Raw genomic sequence first — 14579 nt, forward strand, 5'->3', positions numbered from 1 at the left:
GCTTATGACTGATATCTACAATAAATTGATGACTTTTTTTTTTTTTGTATAATTTTTCCCAATTTACAATGTCTTTTATTACTCGGATATCATAGTTGTATGGTCATCCTGCAGTTATATTGGCTCGATTATTTTAGCCCACCCTTTCAAGCAGATCTAGCGTTACCTATGAAAGAAAATCTCACATGGGTGTTGATGACAAATCCTAATTATTTTGATAGATCACGATAAAAATATCGAAACAATCATTCATTCTAAGAAATTTCGCGAAAAGACCTATTTGAAATGTGTGGGGATGTCTCGAGAAAGGATTAGACGGCATAAGCATAACTCTAGATTTCTTTTACCTATTTCAAAAAAATGAGTTAATGAAGACTAAGATTCACTACCTCTCTTACACAAAGAATCTTAGGACGTTTGTGGGGGAGGTTGATGATTAATTTCTAGAATGATATGAGGAGAGCGAACTGCCCTCTTGTAAAGGCTATAAATAGTCCAATCTTCTCATTTGTGCATACAAAGGTTATCCGAATCAATAGTGCAGAGAGGCGGAAAGTAAAAGCTGCGATCGATCACCCGGCTTTGCAATTTCTCATATATCACAAGCTTTAAAGGGTATCTAAGTTCCTTTGTTGTAAAAATCAGTGCTTTAAAGTTTCCGTGGCTGTGGAAATTTGACTTTTCCGGAGAGGAAATGATGGAGAATTCTTGAAATTTCTGCAAAGACATCATCACCCAGGAAAGGAGATCGGTGCGAAGGGAATTGGGTGGGGGAGCTTGCGATCTTGGCGGTGATTAAAGAAAGGAATTTTCATAGAGAGAGAGAGGGCAGTCGGCAGGTGGAGAGACAGGGACAGGGACAGGGACGGAGCTTTTTGGTCGTGTTTCGTTTTCCCCCTGGCGTTCCAATGCCGCTTGCTGAACCCGAAATGACGAGGCTGACCTCTCCCCTTCCCAGTAATAACTGCTTTGAATGTCAACTACTCTCCTCCCCCAGGCTTCTCTGTGTCTCCCACTTTTGAAATGCCACCCTCTCTCTCTCTGTCTTTCTCGCAACCACTCTGGATCTTGTCCCGGTGTTGAATCGCTCGTTGATCTGTTCGCATCGGAGGGTACCATCTTGAACTCTCACCATCACCCAATACGCTGTTTGAATCTCCATGCTTTTTTCCTGGTGTTGATATATGAGACACCGCGCGAGTGCGATGTTTCTGCGTTTAAGTTCGTTGCTTTCTGAGATTTGGTCCATGCCCATCTGATATTTCGGCTGGTTTCTCTTCTGGGTCATGATTAAATGGTAATACGAGGCTTCAGGATATGCGTATAGCTCTGGGTTGTGTGGGGGGATCTTGTGGATTCGTTATTGGAATGTCAAGTTTCGATTTTTAATTACGTTTCTACTTCGATTTGGCGATGACTTTGTGCCTTGAATGGATAAGAGCACTGTTGCAATGCTAGCCTGATGGTCTTTGATGGAATGGAGCTTTCTGGATCGGTTGATGCATTTGGGTCCTGTGAGGAGAAGTGGTTTATGGCATGCTGGTACACAAACAGTCTTTTTTGTGGCAAGAGTGTCCATTGAATCTTGGTTCCATGGCTATGTAAGATAATGCATACTTTCAACAGAAGTGCGTCGTTGAACCGGAGGGCCTTGAGTGTCGGAAGCCCAAGACTTGGCCGACCCACCGTGGTTACGCGCCACCTTCATGTGCCTATTGTGTTAGGATTTCTGTTTACTTTTCTGCTGGCTATTTCTGCCAGCTATATATTCGTGGTTCCTAGTCTAAAGCATACCTTCATTGGTGATTCTATTTCCCAGAATAATGAGTCCACGAGCGTTTGTGACGTTTCTGATGGGAGCTGGGTTCTGGATGATAGCTATCCATTGTATAATGCTTCGGAATGTCCTTTTGCTGAGCAAGGATTTAATTGCTTGGGTAATGGTAGGACAGATGAAGAATATCTTAAGTGGAGGTGGAAGCCCAAGAACTGTGCTGTTCCGAAATTTGATGTGCATGCCGTACTTGAGTGGCTGAGAAACAGAAGGCTTGTCTTTGTCGGTGATTCAATGAGCAGGTCGCAGTGGGAGTCATTGATATGTTTGCTCATGACTGGAGTGGAGGATAAGAAGAGTGTGTATGAAGTAAATGGGAGTAAAATCACAAAGCAGATCAGATTCTTAGGTGTTCGATTTAGCTCCTTCAACTTCACCATCGAATTCTTTCGGTCTGTTTTCCTGGTGCAACATGGTTGGATGCCTAGGCATGCACCGAAAAGGGTTAGGTCAACGCTTATGTTGGACAAACTTGATGATATTAGTAGTCATTGGATTGATTCGGATGTTCTAATATTCAACACAGGGCAGTGGTGGGTGCCAGGGAAGCTTTTTGAAACGTAAGTTTTTTGTCCTGTCATCAACATTAGTGGTACTCAGATGCTTATCGATGATGCACCGTGCTAGTGTCTACAGCATCAAATGTTCCAAGTTTTTATGCTTTATACTTATGGGTTATCTTAGATATTTGTGCATATCAAAGTTTCAACATTCACACATGACAATTATTCTCTATTGCTAGTCATGTTTGTAGGCTCTTCCAAGCATTCACTCTTACTAAGATAGCTCTTTCTTTTGTTAGGGTCAAATTCTGGCCCCATAACATCATCTTCCTTTGTTTACTTATGTCTTTCTTCTTACGTGTGGAGATTGAGGGGAATGCTTCCAATGTTCAAGATTAGTGATAATGCAGCAAGTTTTACATATGTTCCTGACAAATTTCTTATCAGAAAGTACATAGACTTTGTGATCTTGCCCAGTGTTTAATCTATACTTCATAGGTTTCGTTAATTGTCTTCTATCTCATCTGAAAGTTATGGCAGCCTGCATCGGATTCTGTGCCAATGCAGTTTCTTAATTATGAACATGATTTATGATATCATTGTCCAGCTAAAAGCATTTGTTTTCCAAATTATCTCGGGCTATTGTTTGTATATATCGTCCACCCTTGGCCTTTGTTCTCCACTGAACGTGTAATGCTACTGAAGACTTGACAGATTGCAATATCTTCTTTTCCATCCCTGATACTCTCCCACTGTACAGATGAAGAATAAGTCTTGTGAAATCAGCTCTTAAGTTGTGTTCTGTTATTTTATTTTGTTTCAGCGTTTGCTTTTCTTCTGAACTTTATGTTCGGCAGGGGTTGTTATTTCCAGGTTGGAAGTTCATTAAAGCTTGGGATGTCAATTCCTGGTGCTTTCAGAGTAGCACTTGACACTTGGGCATCATGGGTCGAGAGAGCAATTGACAGAAAACGAACAAGTGTCTTTTTCAGGACTTTTGAACCATCTCATTGGAGGTATTGCTTTACATTTCTTTTGATGTGTATCAGATATATGCTGCACCATCACCTTGCTCAGCAACTATTCTATCTCTAAACGTTGTTTCTGGAATAAAACTCAAGTTTTATCTTTAGAAGTAGGACTCTCCTTTTGCTTAATGTAATATCAAGCTTAGCTTATGATTCCAACTTTTCCATGGAAGAAGGATTGTCGATAGGATAGATCACAGATGCCTGAAGGAGTAGTTTTATCTTTCTTCTTAGTCAATTTATTAAATTTGATTTCTCAGGATGCCTGATTATTTGATCTAAAGGAAACATTTATCAAAAGCATAAATTCCTGTTGTCATCTTTGTTGGGATAAATTTAAAGAGATTGCATAAGTAGTTCGTCATGGTGTTTCATTTTCATGCAGACTCCATATCAATTTGGGCATTGACTTTTTTGTCTTTCCATATGACTAATACCATTTAATACCTCAGAATCAGTGACCAAAGAATTAGATCTTGCAATGTGACTCGGTATCCCCTGCTGGAAGCTAGCAGGAGTGATCAACATGTACTCGCAGACATTGCAGAGGAGGTGGTGAAGAACATGAGCTTTCCTGCTACCCTTTTGCGCATTACATCACTGTCAGCTTTCCGAATTGATGCACACGTGGGCAATTGGAGCAATAACCCATCTGTGCCTGACTGCAGCCACTGGTGTCTTCCAGGATTACCTGATATGTGGAACGAAATTCTCCTTTATTATCTTCTTACCAACCATGAATAGCCTCTGTAGAGATTGGCACCAGGGGGTCAGTTCCTATCTCTTTGCATTCATCTATCTCATCCTTTTGCTTGTTTGTTTCTTCTTGCCACTTACTTGGAAATGAAGTTAGAATTAAACTTGTAAAGGACAAGGTATTTTATGTAACAAGTACACCATGTGGAAGTGACGTGTTGGTAACATGTTAATCAAAAGTGAGATGCATATGCACATGGCATCAAATAGGATGAGATGTGTAGCAAATGGATAGTAGTGATTGATTGGTTATACCACGTCCACAATGCCACACGTGTATCCATAACATAAGAACTTTCTCCTTGTAAAGGATATTAGTTTGAAAAAGTATTAAGCACCCATAATATTATTCACCCACAGTTACCTTTTCGTATTCATTTATTACATTCTGGTAGGACTCCATTTGTTATTCAGAACTTTAAAAAGGAAGTCTTCCTGATTTTAGCATATTTGAGTAGAATATCTTCTACTTTACAGTTGGTGACTGATGCATATGACGATCTTATTCAACCGCGATTGACCACAGCTGCAATTTTCTTCCTTCTGACCTGTCATTGCATTCCTTTCTTCTAAATGACCACTCCCACATGGCAAAGCCTTTATGGACTTCTGATACTGCCTAATATCCTCAATTGTTTCCTGCTTTTCAAAACATTTTACTTCTCTGACCTGTTTTAAATGACTGCAGATTGAAGAAGAGAATATATAGCTTCGCAGTGTACGAGAGCAATTGCTACATTCCCCAACCCCTAAAGAGCTGGAATGATCAAGTTTTATTGATCTGTCTACATTGATTTTTCCTTTCTGATTCTTTTGGCACAATGCCTGAAACTTTTGGCAAGTCCCGACCAAATCCAGATTCCTTGGAGAACGATAGAGCTACTCAAGTAAGAACAGTTACGCGATAGGAAGTGAAGTGATTATTTTCATTCTTTCTGCAATTCTTTTGTTTTTTTCAGAGGTCAAAATTTTGTCTGTCAGATGTAACAATCATTTTCCCTCTGTACACTCTGTATTTTACCAACAACTACAAAATTTTGTTTGCAACAAAGAGGAAAGAAGTGGTAAAAAGGTTCAAACATCCTGATTTCGGTGCCCTCGTTTCTGGTTCTGGCATGAGGCTGAAACAGAGGCTACAGATGCTATCCATTCCTTTGAGGTGACTGTAGTTGTTGGTGCTGTAATTGTGATGTCTGATGAAACAAAGCTGGCGCATTCAAGGCGATAATGCTTAAAAGAAACTAACGACGCGCATGTCCAAACATATAGAGGAAAGAAATATGAAGCAAAATGGCTGCATGAAAGCACCTTGTCATCTTAAGCTTGCCGTTGAAATCAGTCGAGAGTCTTGAGTCTACGAGCATGCAAGTTTTGCAAGTGATATGATGAACAAAACCTGACAGGATAATGGAAAATACATCTTGGTGGGGGCCGGACATTATTAATCTTTTTTTTCACATAAAGGACATTGGCTTGCTGCTGTATTCAATTTTTTCCTTGCGACAGTTGGGCCCTTTTTGGAGAACAAGGTAAAGTAAATAAACTGTAAGGAGGCACAGTTCAAACTGATTGATCAATCGAGATAAAAGCAAATCCAGAAAAAGCAGAGCACATGGTACAGCATCGCAATGAATCGCCTCAGTATATAACCATTGGAATCGGACGGTCATTGCCCTGTGACCACTAGGACAGCATTCACAACGAAACAGGAGCAAATCAACCGATTCCGCCTTCAGTATTGTAATTTACTGTATGATTTACAATATGAAGCGGGTCTATACTAATAAGATAATAGGACGATTCCAATAGGAAGCATGAAGATCCTAGAAATGGAACACGATTTTAGCGGTGCAGAAACTGAGTAGTAACCTTTTCTCCTTATGCCATTGGAAGCAATGTGGATATAACATAACGTATAAAATAAAACATACTTAAAAAAAAAAAAAAAATTTACAATTTCTGTCTAATCGATTGCCATTGGAGTAATGCGCCTCTTGGCCTGCTTATTTGGGACGGAAGAGCTCGTTATAATAGAAGACACCTCCTTAACATCTCTCTCGTCTGCCTGAGCCTTTGTGTTTGTATCATCGGTAGTAGATTCAACCGAAGCCTGAGCCTTTGTGTTTCTATCACTGGTAGTAGATTCAATTGAAACCTCCGACTTGTGCTCATCACTTTTCTTTTCCTCCACCTTAATCTCCACTGAAATAGTGAAAAGAATGTCTTAAGCAACCAAGAGAAGCTAATTTAAGACAGATAGATGCAAGTGATAAACATAAAAGTAAACCAACCTGATGCGGAAGCACGGGATCCCAATTCATTATTTTCAAATTCCACCAAGGTACAATAGCCGTCTTGAGAAGAAACTGCTAAGAAATGCGCATCTGGAGACCTTTTAAGAGCAATTAGTGGCACTTATTAGTACATACTGTATACCAGCTACGGTGTCTGGAAATGAATCAGGTTCCTAAGAAATAACACAGGATCTAACATCCAGTATGATAAAGCTATATCAAACGCTGCCTAAGATACTTCATCGAATATGAAGAGTGTAGAAAGCTTAAATGTTAATGCCAAGGTGTCATTTATATAATGATATAAATTAGAATCCCCAATGAATTAGATGGAAGCAGGAATTTGGTGCCCATGTAGAGCAAATTCCTAAATTTCACTGCTCAACAACTGCTCAACAAATACACAAGGTCCAGAGAGTAATTAAATCCTTTACAGAGCTGTGTGCAAATTTACATGTAGATCTTGAATAAATAAATGCAGGAAAGTAATCACAGCACAAAAACGCAGCTAGCAGACATTCGACTTTTGTCTTGACTTTCGAAGAATAGCTGTTCGCACCAGAAAAAAGCTTCTGACTGATGGAGCAAAATTTATTACTATTGAAAAAAATCACCCAACTCACCATGCAATATCAGTTATCGCTGCATAGTGAAGACCAGCCCAAACTGCTATTGGAGGGACACTTTCTGTGTCATAGACGTACAAGGAATTCAAAGTAGCCACAGCAAAAATGATGCGATAAGGGAGCTTGAAAAACCCAGCTGCAAAAGCATCAAAAGTCATCCAACTTAACACCAAACATGATCCTTTTCTTTGTTCAGAAACAACATTATGATCTATGTAATATACCAGAGTTGGATCCTCGAAGATCAAATACTACAGGACAGAAACGAACTGCAACAACAGGTTTGGTAGCTCCAGGGAGCTGTATAGCAGGTCTGCACATTAAGAAAAGAAAATCATGCCCTGAGAGTTTCTTCAGTGGACAAATGGAAGGCCAGTCTTAATTCTTGTTTGCCGTCAGATGAGAAAGCTTGACAAGAATTAGACAAACCACAATGTACAAGATTAAAAAAGCAAGACAAAGAAGCTACCCATATACATCTGCAAGATCAGAATTCCCAGTTCCTATGTTATTTATTCCTTGAGGTTATATCAGAATCTCAATGGAACCGCAATTATAAACCTCACAAGAAAAATCTGCCTACACTTTGATCTGACCATCTCCTAAATGTGATCAATAATTTGAAGAGTAAATCCCAAGATTACTTTCATGCAAAGCAACTAATATGTGGTACTTTAGCTTTAATCATGCTATCTCCAAGCCATTATTACTTTAAGCTTGTTAAGACGGATAGTGTACTCAAAACTGAAGAAGTCTTCTAAAAAGACAGATTGCAATCAGAGTCTCACCTTGAAAGATTTCTTCTAGAAAATACGTAAGCAGTATTTACAGGTTCTGCCAAAGGCAATAATTTGTAAGAACCTGCAGTAGTGGAGAAGCAACAAGGTAGGAGACCTCATGTTACATGACAAATATTGCAAGCTCAAAGTACTTCAGGAAAATATTGCTGAGATACACTACTTTAAGATGAAGCCCAATCACGAAAATCAGAACCGAGAATCATCAAACTTAGTTTGTCAATAATATTGAGAAAAAAAAAGGCCACTGTAATCAGGTGAGTACCAGCAGGCACAAGTAAGAAGGATCCATCTGGTGCCCAGGCTAATCTTCGAAAGAATGATGGTAATGTCTCATCATGAAAGAGATGACTTTTCACAGGCTGTCACGAACCACAAAAGATGTTTAAATTCCTAAACACCATATTAGATTTAGTGGCATTAGGAAATGAGAAAGAAGATGATCTGTTCTAACTATACCCTTGAATCATCTGGTAGCTGGGGTTCTGCCTTGGAGATAACTTGGTGACAGACATAATTCATCTTCTCTGAACTCTTTCCTTTTGTCTGAGGCTTATTGACATAAATTCGACAGGTCCTATCTGAACTGAGAGAAGCAACATATTTATCCAATGGATCCCATGCGACCCCTTGAACATAATGCAAATGAGCATCCAAAATCTGATGAACTGATCCTGAAAAGAAGTAGAATAATTTGTTCATCAATATTTTCACTTATGAAATTAAAAGTTCTTAGTTGGATAGTCCTTCCTACCTTTGTTAACATCCCAAATGATGCAAGAATTATCAACTGATCCTGAAATCAGAAATGCACTATCTTTAGACCATTCAAGGTCCAATACGTCCTTCCGATGAAACCTGGCTCATAAAAAGTGACGCTCATTAAAACAAGATTTACTCTGTAAAGTCAGCCCAATGTCTTACCAACATGCATGCACCCTAGTTAATGAACAAAAATAGCAAAATGAAATACAAAATATGTGCATCACTGTATGAGCTGAAACCCACATCCCAAAAGCCAGGCAACAACACAATGAATCTGTTCCACCTGCCTTTGAACTTAGCTTATGCTTCCTCAAATTATACAAGTACCAATATTTTCATGTTTCAAGTCATGCTCTTGCGTCGTGACAGCCTACGTTAGCTAAGTCTAAAGCCTATATATATAATACCGATGATAATGATGATGATAGTAATAGTAAAATTTGAATCATTTTGATAACAGCACACAATGACAGCAACGCATCTCTAAATGAAACATTTTTATGAAAATTTGAATCATTTTGACATGACAGGAACGCATCTCACAAACATGAATTGTCAACCCTTCTTCAATAGCATTAATTAGTTGGAGAGATTTCCTTTTCCAAGTAAACACCAGCTGAAGGGACATTAGCTGCTACTTTCGAGAGTCAAGTCATTAATAAATAACTTCCGAGAAGAAAATGCTAAAGATGATTGGCATGATCTGACATTAGACATCAGCAAATTCCTTGAAGGAAAAAGCACAACATTATATCAAAAGGAGATGGTCATACGATAATGTCTTGAGAACTTTCCACGTCTGACCAGCTTCTCCCACATGCAACTTCCATAAGATTAGCTCTCCTCCTGAAAAACAAGACATGCTATCAGACTAATTAGCCTCTTTGGCTCCCAACCTGAACCGGGAAAGTAGCTTGAAACATGAGTTGACACCATACCATCAGCACCAGAGGCCAGAAAATCCCCTGCATGACATAGAAGATTATTATTGATGGTGGGAATTCACAGCAGTAAATACAGTAACAAAGGAAACATACTAAAGTGAATAAAAAGTGCATGAGCATTTTATTCAAGAATTAGAGAAAACAAACAATGTTCCATGTGATACCGTACTTTAGATTCTATATGCATAAGTGTTTTAAAAAAACTCCAAACCAACACCTCTAATAGTTACACTAACTCACACTGATAAAATATAATGTGGGATAATACCGGTAAAAATCTCATATTGGTAACCAGTGATGCGAGCTAACTCTTGTTTCTCCAAAAAATCTCAAATTGGTACCACATGACACATTTTCCCAAGCTAATTTTGATCTCACTAAAAAAAACCAAACCGATATCACTGACCCAAGTATTCTCTCCATTAGCATTCTGACCAATATCCTGTTAAAATGCACACATGTTACCGCATGCAGCAAACGAGTGCAAATGGATCTGACATGGAGAATAACAAGTCCGACGTGGAGAATGCACGTGTGTTGACATGTATGCGTTTTAAGAGAGGAGATTTCGATCAGGGGTACTAATTTAAAATTTTCTATGAGATGGAATTTAAATTGGGGTAAATGTGTCACAAGGGTATTGGTTTGGGGTTTTTTATGAGATGAAAAGTTTGGGGCATGGAAACTTTCCTTCATCACCACACAACTACCAATGTTCATATCAAGGATTGAATTTAAAAGATTATTAACCAAAGATAGATACAACTGAAAAATAAATAAATCCTTTACCTCTAAAAAAGAACAAATGATTTAACCAGAGCTACAATTAAATCTCTTTATTGATGAAAACATTTAGGTACTGCCTAGTGTTGTAAGATTTTGCATTATGTTCAATTGTCATAGCTTCAATTATCATGAGATAAGAGTCTCATTCTCAAGAGATGCAATGCAGGAACGCCTATAAGCGTGTCAGTAAGTTGCAAGACGTGGTGATATGTATGACTAGTAAATAGCAATGTGCACAATATGCTATCTATTTCTTAAGAAACGTAGGAGAAGTATCAGATGAAAAACCTCCTCATATACTTTAAACCCATAGAGCATATTTAACCAGCACCGGGTATTCTTACCCGAAGGCGAAAAGCGCAGGATATTAACAGCAGAGCCGTGGTATGTGAGACTGTTCTGATAGGTTGCTACAGGACCTTTCTTCTGCTCTTCGCAAACTAAAAGCCAGAGCTAACAAAACACAGTGCAGTGGAATTATTCTTCAGGCAAAATGAGAAAGTAGCAACTCATCTTATCTAAGAAACACATGAGACTCCAAAACTCAATTTAATACAATGGAGATCCTTCAACTTTTACTAGGATCCCATATACACCGCCTACCATTTGCGGCGAACGAACTTAGCACAATCCAAGAAGAACAGTTCCATTGACCATCATCTGGGGAGAAAGTTTTAGGCACTTCCAGAAAATAGAACGCGCTACTTATCACCAAAACCACATTCCACAAATAATCTACAATAAAGGGCTTCAAACTTGAACTCCACAAGTGGACAAAGTCACTTCCTTTTGGAAGCTAAGAAAGAAGAGCCCAGGACATAGACATCAATTATGCTCGCTATGTTTCGAAAAGCACAGACATGATACAGCCAAGATGAGCAAAATGCCTCATAAATTAACCTAAGAGCAACAGGACTCCGGAACTCAAATTAATACGATGGGGATCCTTCAACTTAAACTCGGATCCCATATACACCACCTCCCATTCGGAAAATATTACATCCACTGAATCTAGGGCGGTGATCGAACTCAGCACAACCCAACAACAACAGTTCCATTCACCATCTGGGGAGAAAGTATTAGGCACTTCCCGAAGATACGACGCACTAAAGATCACTGAAATCGCATTCCACAAGTAATCTACAATAAAGGGCTTCAAATTTAAACTCCATAGGCGGACAAAGCCACTTCCTTTCGGAACGATAAGAAAGGAAAGCCAGGACATAGACAGCAATCACACTCGCTACGTTCCGAAAAGCACAGACGCGATACAGCCGAGACAAGCAAAATGCCGCGTAAATCAACCTAAGAGCAACAGAAACACGCCGAGACGGAAAACGGAAAAAGCCGGCGCTCCCCAAATTTGCAAACTTTGAGCCACAGAATAGCAATTAAGAGAATGGAAGAGACGAGAGAGAGAGAGGAGCAGACCTTGATGTCGAAATCGGCGCCGCCGGTGGCGAGGAGGCCGGAGAGGGGGTGGAAATCTAGGGTTAGGACGGGCTTGGTCTCGTGCCAGTTGATCTGGACCGTCCCTCCCTTCATTTCTTCTCCCGCTCACTCCGCCGCTTCCTTGCTTCTTCCTCTCTCTCTCTCTCTCTCTCTCTCTCTCTCTCTCTGAAATCGAAGCGTTCTTACTCTCTTCCTTTCGCTGACAGGCGCGCGTGCTCGTCGATGGAGGATGAAGCAGGCGCAGGCAAATCGACCCTCTCTCTCTCTCTCTCTCTCTTCCCCAGGAAGAAGAAGCAGTTCACAGATAGAGAGAAAGCGAGAGAGGGAGAGACAGGGGGGTGATGTTAGCGCGCCCCCGTTTGATTTGGCGGGAAATTTATTGGGCTGGGCCGGCCCGGCCCATTCAGCATCTCCTGGACCGTTGATCCGGGTGCGGCCCCCTTCCGAAGTTTACTGAACTTGACATGCTCCAAAACCCTAACAAAAATTGGATTTACAATTAATGTGTCGTTTATTTTGCGAAAAATTTACTAAAAATGAAAAAACTCTTCATTTTCCGATGTTCTCAATCGCTTCGATGGCGATATGCTTTATGAACCGGTTTTACATGTTTGATTTAATGGTTGCGCATTGTTTTTCTTTGAATTTGATTAGCGTGTGCACTTGTCAAGTGACTAAATGAGGAAATATTATAATATGCATTAACCGCTCAAAGGTGTGGTAATAAAAATTATTTGTCAACTTTGTAATCTAAAATATTCCTCAAACGATACCTTTAATGGGTGCTTTAAGAGCGCTTGTTAGTTGTTAGGAAAGTATATGTCAATGGGGATAAAATAGCAATAGTTATTTTTATGGTTAGAGGGTTACTCATATATATATAATTATTTTTGTAATCCTCTTGATTAAGAAATATACAATACGATTTTTATCTCCTTCAATATGATATCAGAGCCAATAAAAAAACACTAATCTTCAACACTACTACCACCACCATAGCCACACTCACCTTTACCACCATGGCCACCATTGTCACCGTTGCCATTGCCGTTGCCGACATTGCCATTGCCATCACCAGATCTTTGTTTATCGTACTATCTCAGAACCAGTGACTAGCCTTGTTTTGCAGCAACACCTATTGCTAAAGCTTATCCAGTAGAATTGATGCTTGCTCAGCCTTCTTCCATGACAAAGAGATTGAAAAATGGTTAATAGATTTGTTATTCATGTGTCTTGAGATGCCATTGCCGTTGCCGACGTTGCCATTGCCATCACCATATCTTTGTTTATCGTACTGGTGTTTGTCTATTTGGTTGAGATTGAAAAATGGTTCGGACGTGTCGCATGGTGTTTGTTCGGTTGAGGAGTTAGGGTTTCAAAAAAGAAGAAGAAATAAATAAAAAAGGGGACAATGGAGGATGCTATCTAATGTTCTTACATGACTTTTTATTGCAACATATTGTTCCTTAAAGGGCTAGTTGGTATGTGCCTAGTAACCTTTGGAGTATCATATGGTTATGGTAATTCTTCGATTCCAAGTATATAATTTTATGGCTTCTTGGTAGATTATTATGACTCAGTAGTGAACCGACCGAACCCTTATTTGTTGTTATTACTTTGTGGTTGATTGCGTTACTAGAGTTAAGTGCTTGATTATTATGACATTGTTCTTGAGTTCAATTGTATCCTATAATCATTCTACTTGGCTGATTGTGTTATTGGAGTTCAGTGGAGTTAATACCGATGGTTGCTTTTAGATCTTCTACTAGCTTGACACATTTTTCAATTGACATCTGTTAAGTTGGATGGAACTAATTATCCTTCTTAGTCTAAAGCCATAGAAGTTTATCTTATTGCCACTAGACAACATGATTATCTTATGTCTACGGTCTCCTCAGATAAGAGTAAGATAGATGACTAGGTTGTTGGAGATGCGATGATCTGTGCACTGTTATGGAATAGTATGGATTCTAAAATTAGTCCTCATTTCATTCAGTGCGATTTCTTGTAAGGAAGTTTGTGAAAAATGTGTTTTACTTTACTCTAGCCAAAATAAAATGACACGGGTGTATAACACATGTGAGGCTTGTTTGATCTCCATGCTTTGATCTTCAACATGGAGATCAATCTCTATTTGAATATTATGCTTGTATCACTACACTTTGTCGACAACTGGATACTTATTTTCCTGATTCAACTGATTCGAATGTTCTAGTCAAATGCTAGGAGGATCTTCAAGTGATACTATTTCTAAAAGTCCTAAGGCTTGAATATTCTTCTCTTCATCAGCAAATTACGTCTGAAAATCTCCCTTTCTACAGTTGATGAGGTTTTCTTCTGAGCCTTTTGCTAGACGCCTGCTAACAAAATCTCAACTACAACTTTGGAGATAAGAGCTATGATTTCTCATGATTCTAGTGGATATGGAACTCGTGTCGTAAACATGGTTTGTTCTGAGTGGAAATCGTGGAGGTCATGATAGAGGTATTGGTGGTTGTGAATCTTGTTATTGTAATAATTGTTAAAGGGTTGGATATACAATTTTTTTTTGCTACATGCTTTTAGGGGTGTGCAAAATACCCGGGAACCGCTTGGACCGCCTGGAACCGGACCGGAACCGCCCGGAACCGGCGGTTCTTGAGGGAACGGTCCGGTTCCGGTTCCAATTTTGGGAACCGGTGGGAACCGGACCGGACCGGTTCCCTTTTAATATTAAAAAAAAATACTAAAATTGAATACAAAGCAATTGTTTTGTGGCAATTGTTTTTGCTACGGGATGAATACAAAGCTAAAT

The 14579-nt window shown here is 39.4% G+C and overlaps 2 protein-coding genes across 2 annotated transcripts; one reads left to right on the top strand and one right to left on the bottom strand.

Annotated features, from left to right (window-relative positions):
- Positions 1-639: 639 nt before the first annotated feature.
- On the top strand, positions 640-5202 carry LOC104415879 (protein trichome berefringence-like 7). Its single transcript, XM_010027269.3, has 4 exons — positions 640-2394; positions 3195-3353; positions 3818-4134; positions 4810-5202. The coding sequence occupies exons 1-3, from the start codon at positions 1610-1612 to the stop codon at positions 4107-4109; spliced, it is 1236 nt and encodes a 411-aa protein (XP_010025571.2). The 5' UTR covers positions 640-1609; the 3' UTR covers positions 4110-4134; positions 4810-5202.
- Positions 5203-5902: 700 nt separating this feature from the next.
- Positions 5903-12089, bottom strand: LOC104415883 (chromatin assembly factor 1 subunit FAS2). The gene is made up of 12 exons (XM_010027277.3): positions 11765-12089; positions 10678-10786; positions 9542-9568; positions 9377-9449; positions 8593-8696; positions 8298-8512; positions 8104-8200; positions 7830-7902; positions 7266-7354; positions 7039-7177; positions 6413-6513; positions 5903-6323 (listed from the first exon to the last, which is right to left on the bottom strand). Exons 1-12 carry the CDS (start codon positions 11876-11878, stop codon positions 6085-6087), a joined length of 1380 nt encoding a protein of 459 aa, XP_010025579.2. The 5' UTR covers positions 11879-12089; the 3' UTR covers positions 5903-6084.
- Between the last annotated feature and the right edge of the window lie 2490 nt (positions 12090-14579).

Source organism: Eucalyptus grandis, chromosome 8 (genome assembly GCF_016545825.1).
Source record: "Eucalyptus grandis isolate ANBG69807.140 chromosome 8, ASM1654582v1, whole genome shotgun sequence".
Taxonomy (NCBI): Eukaryota; Viridiplantae; Streptophyta; class Magnoliopsida; order Myrtales; family Myrtaceae; genus Eucalyptus; species Eucalyptus grandis.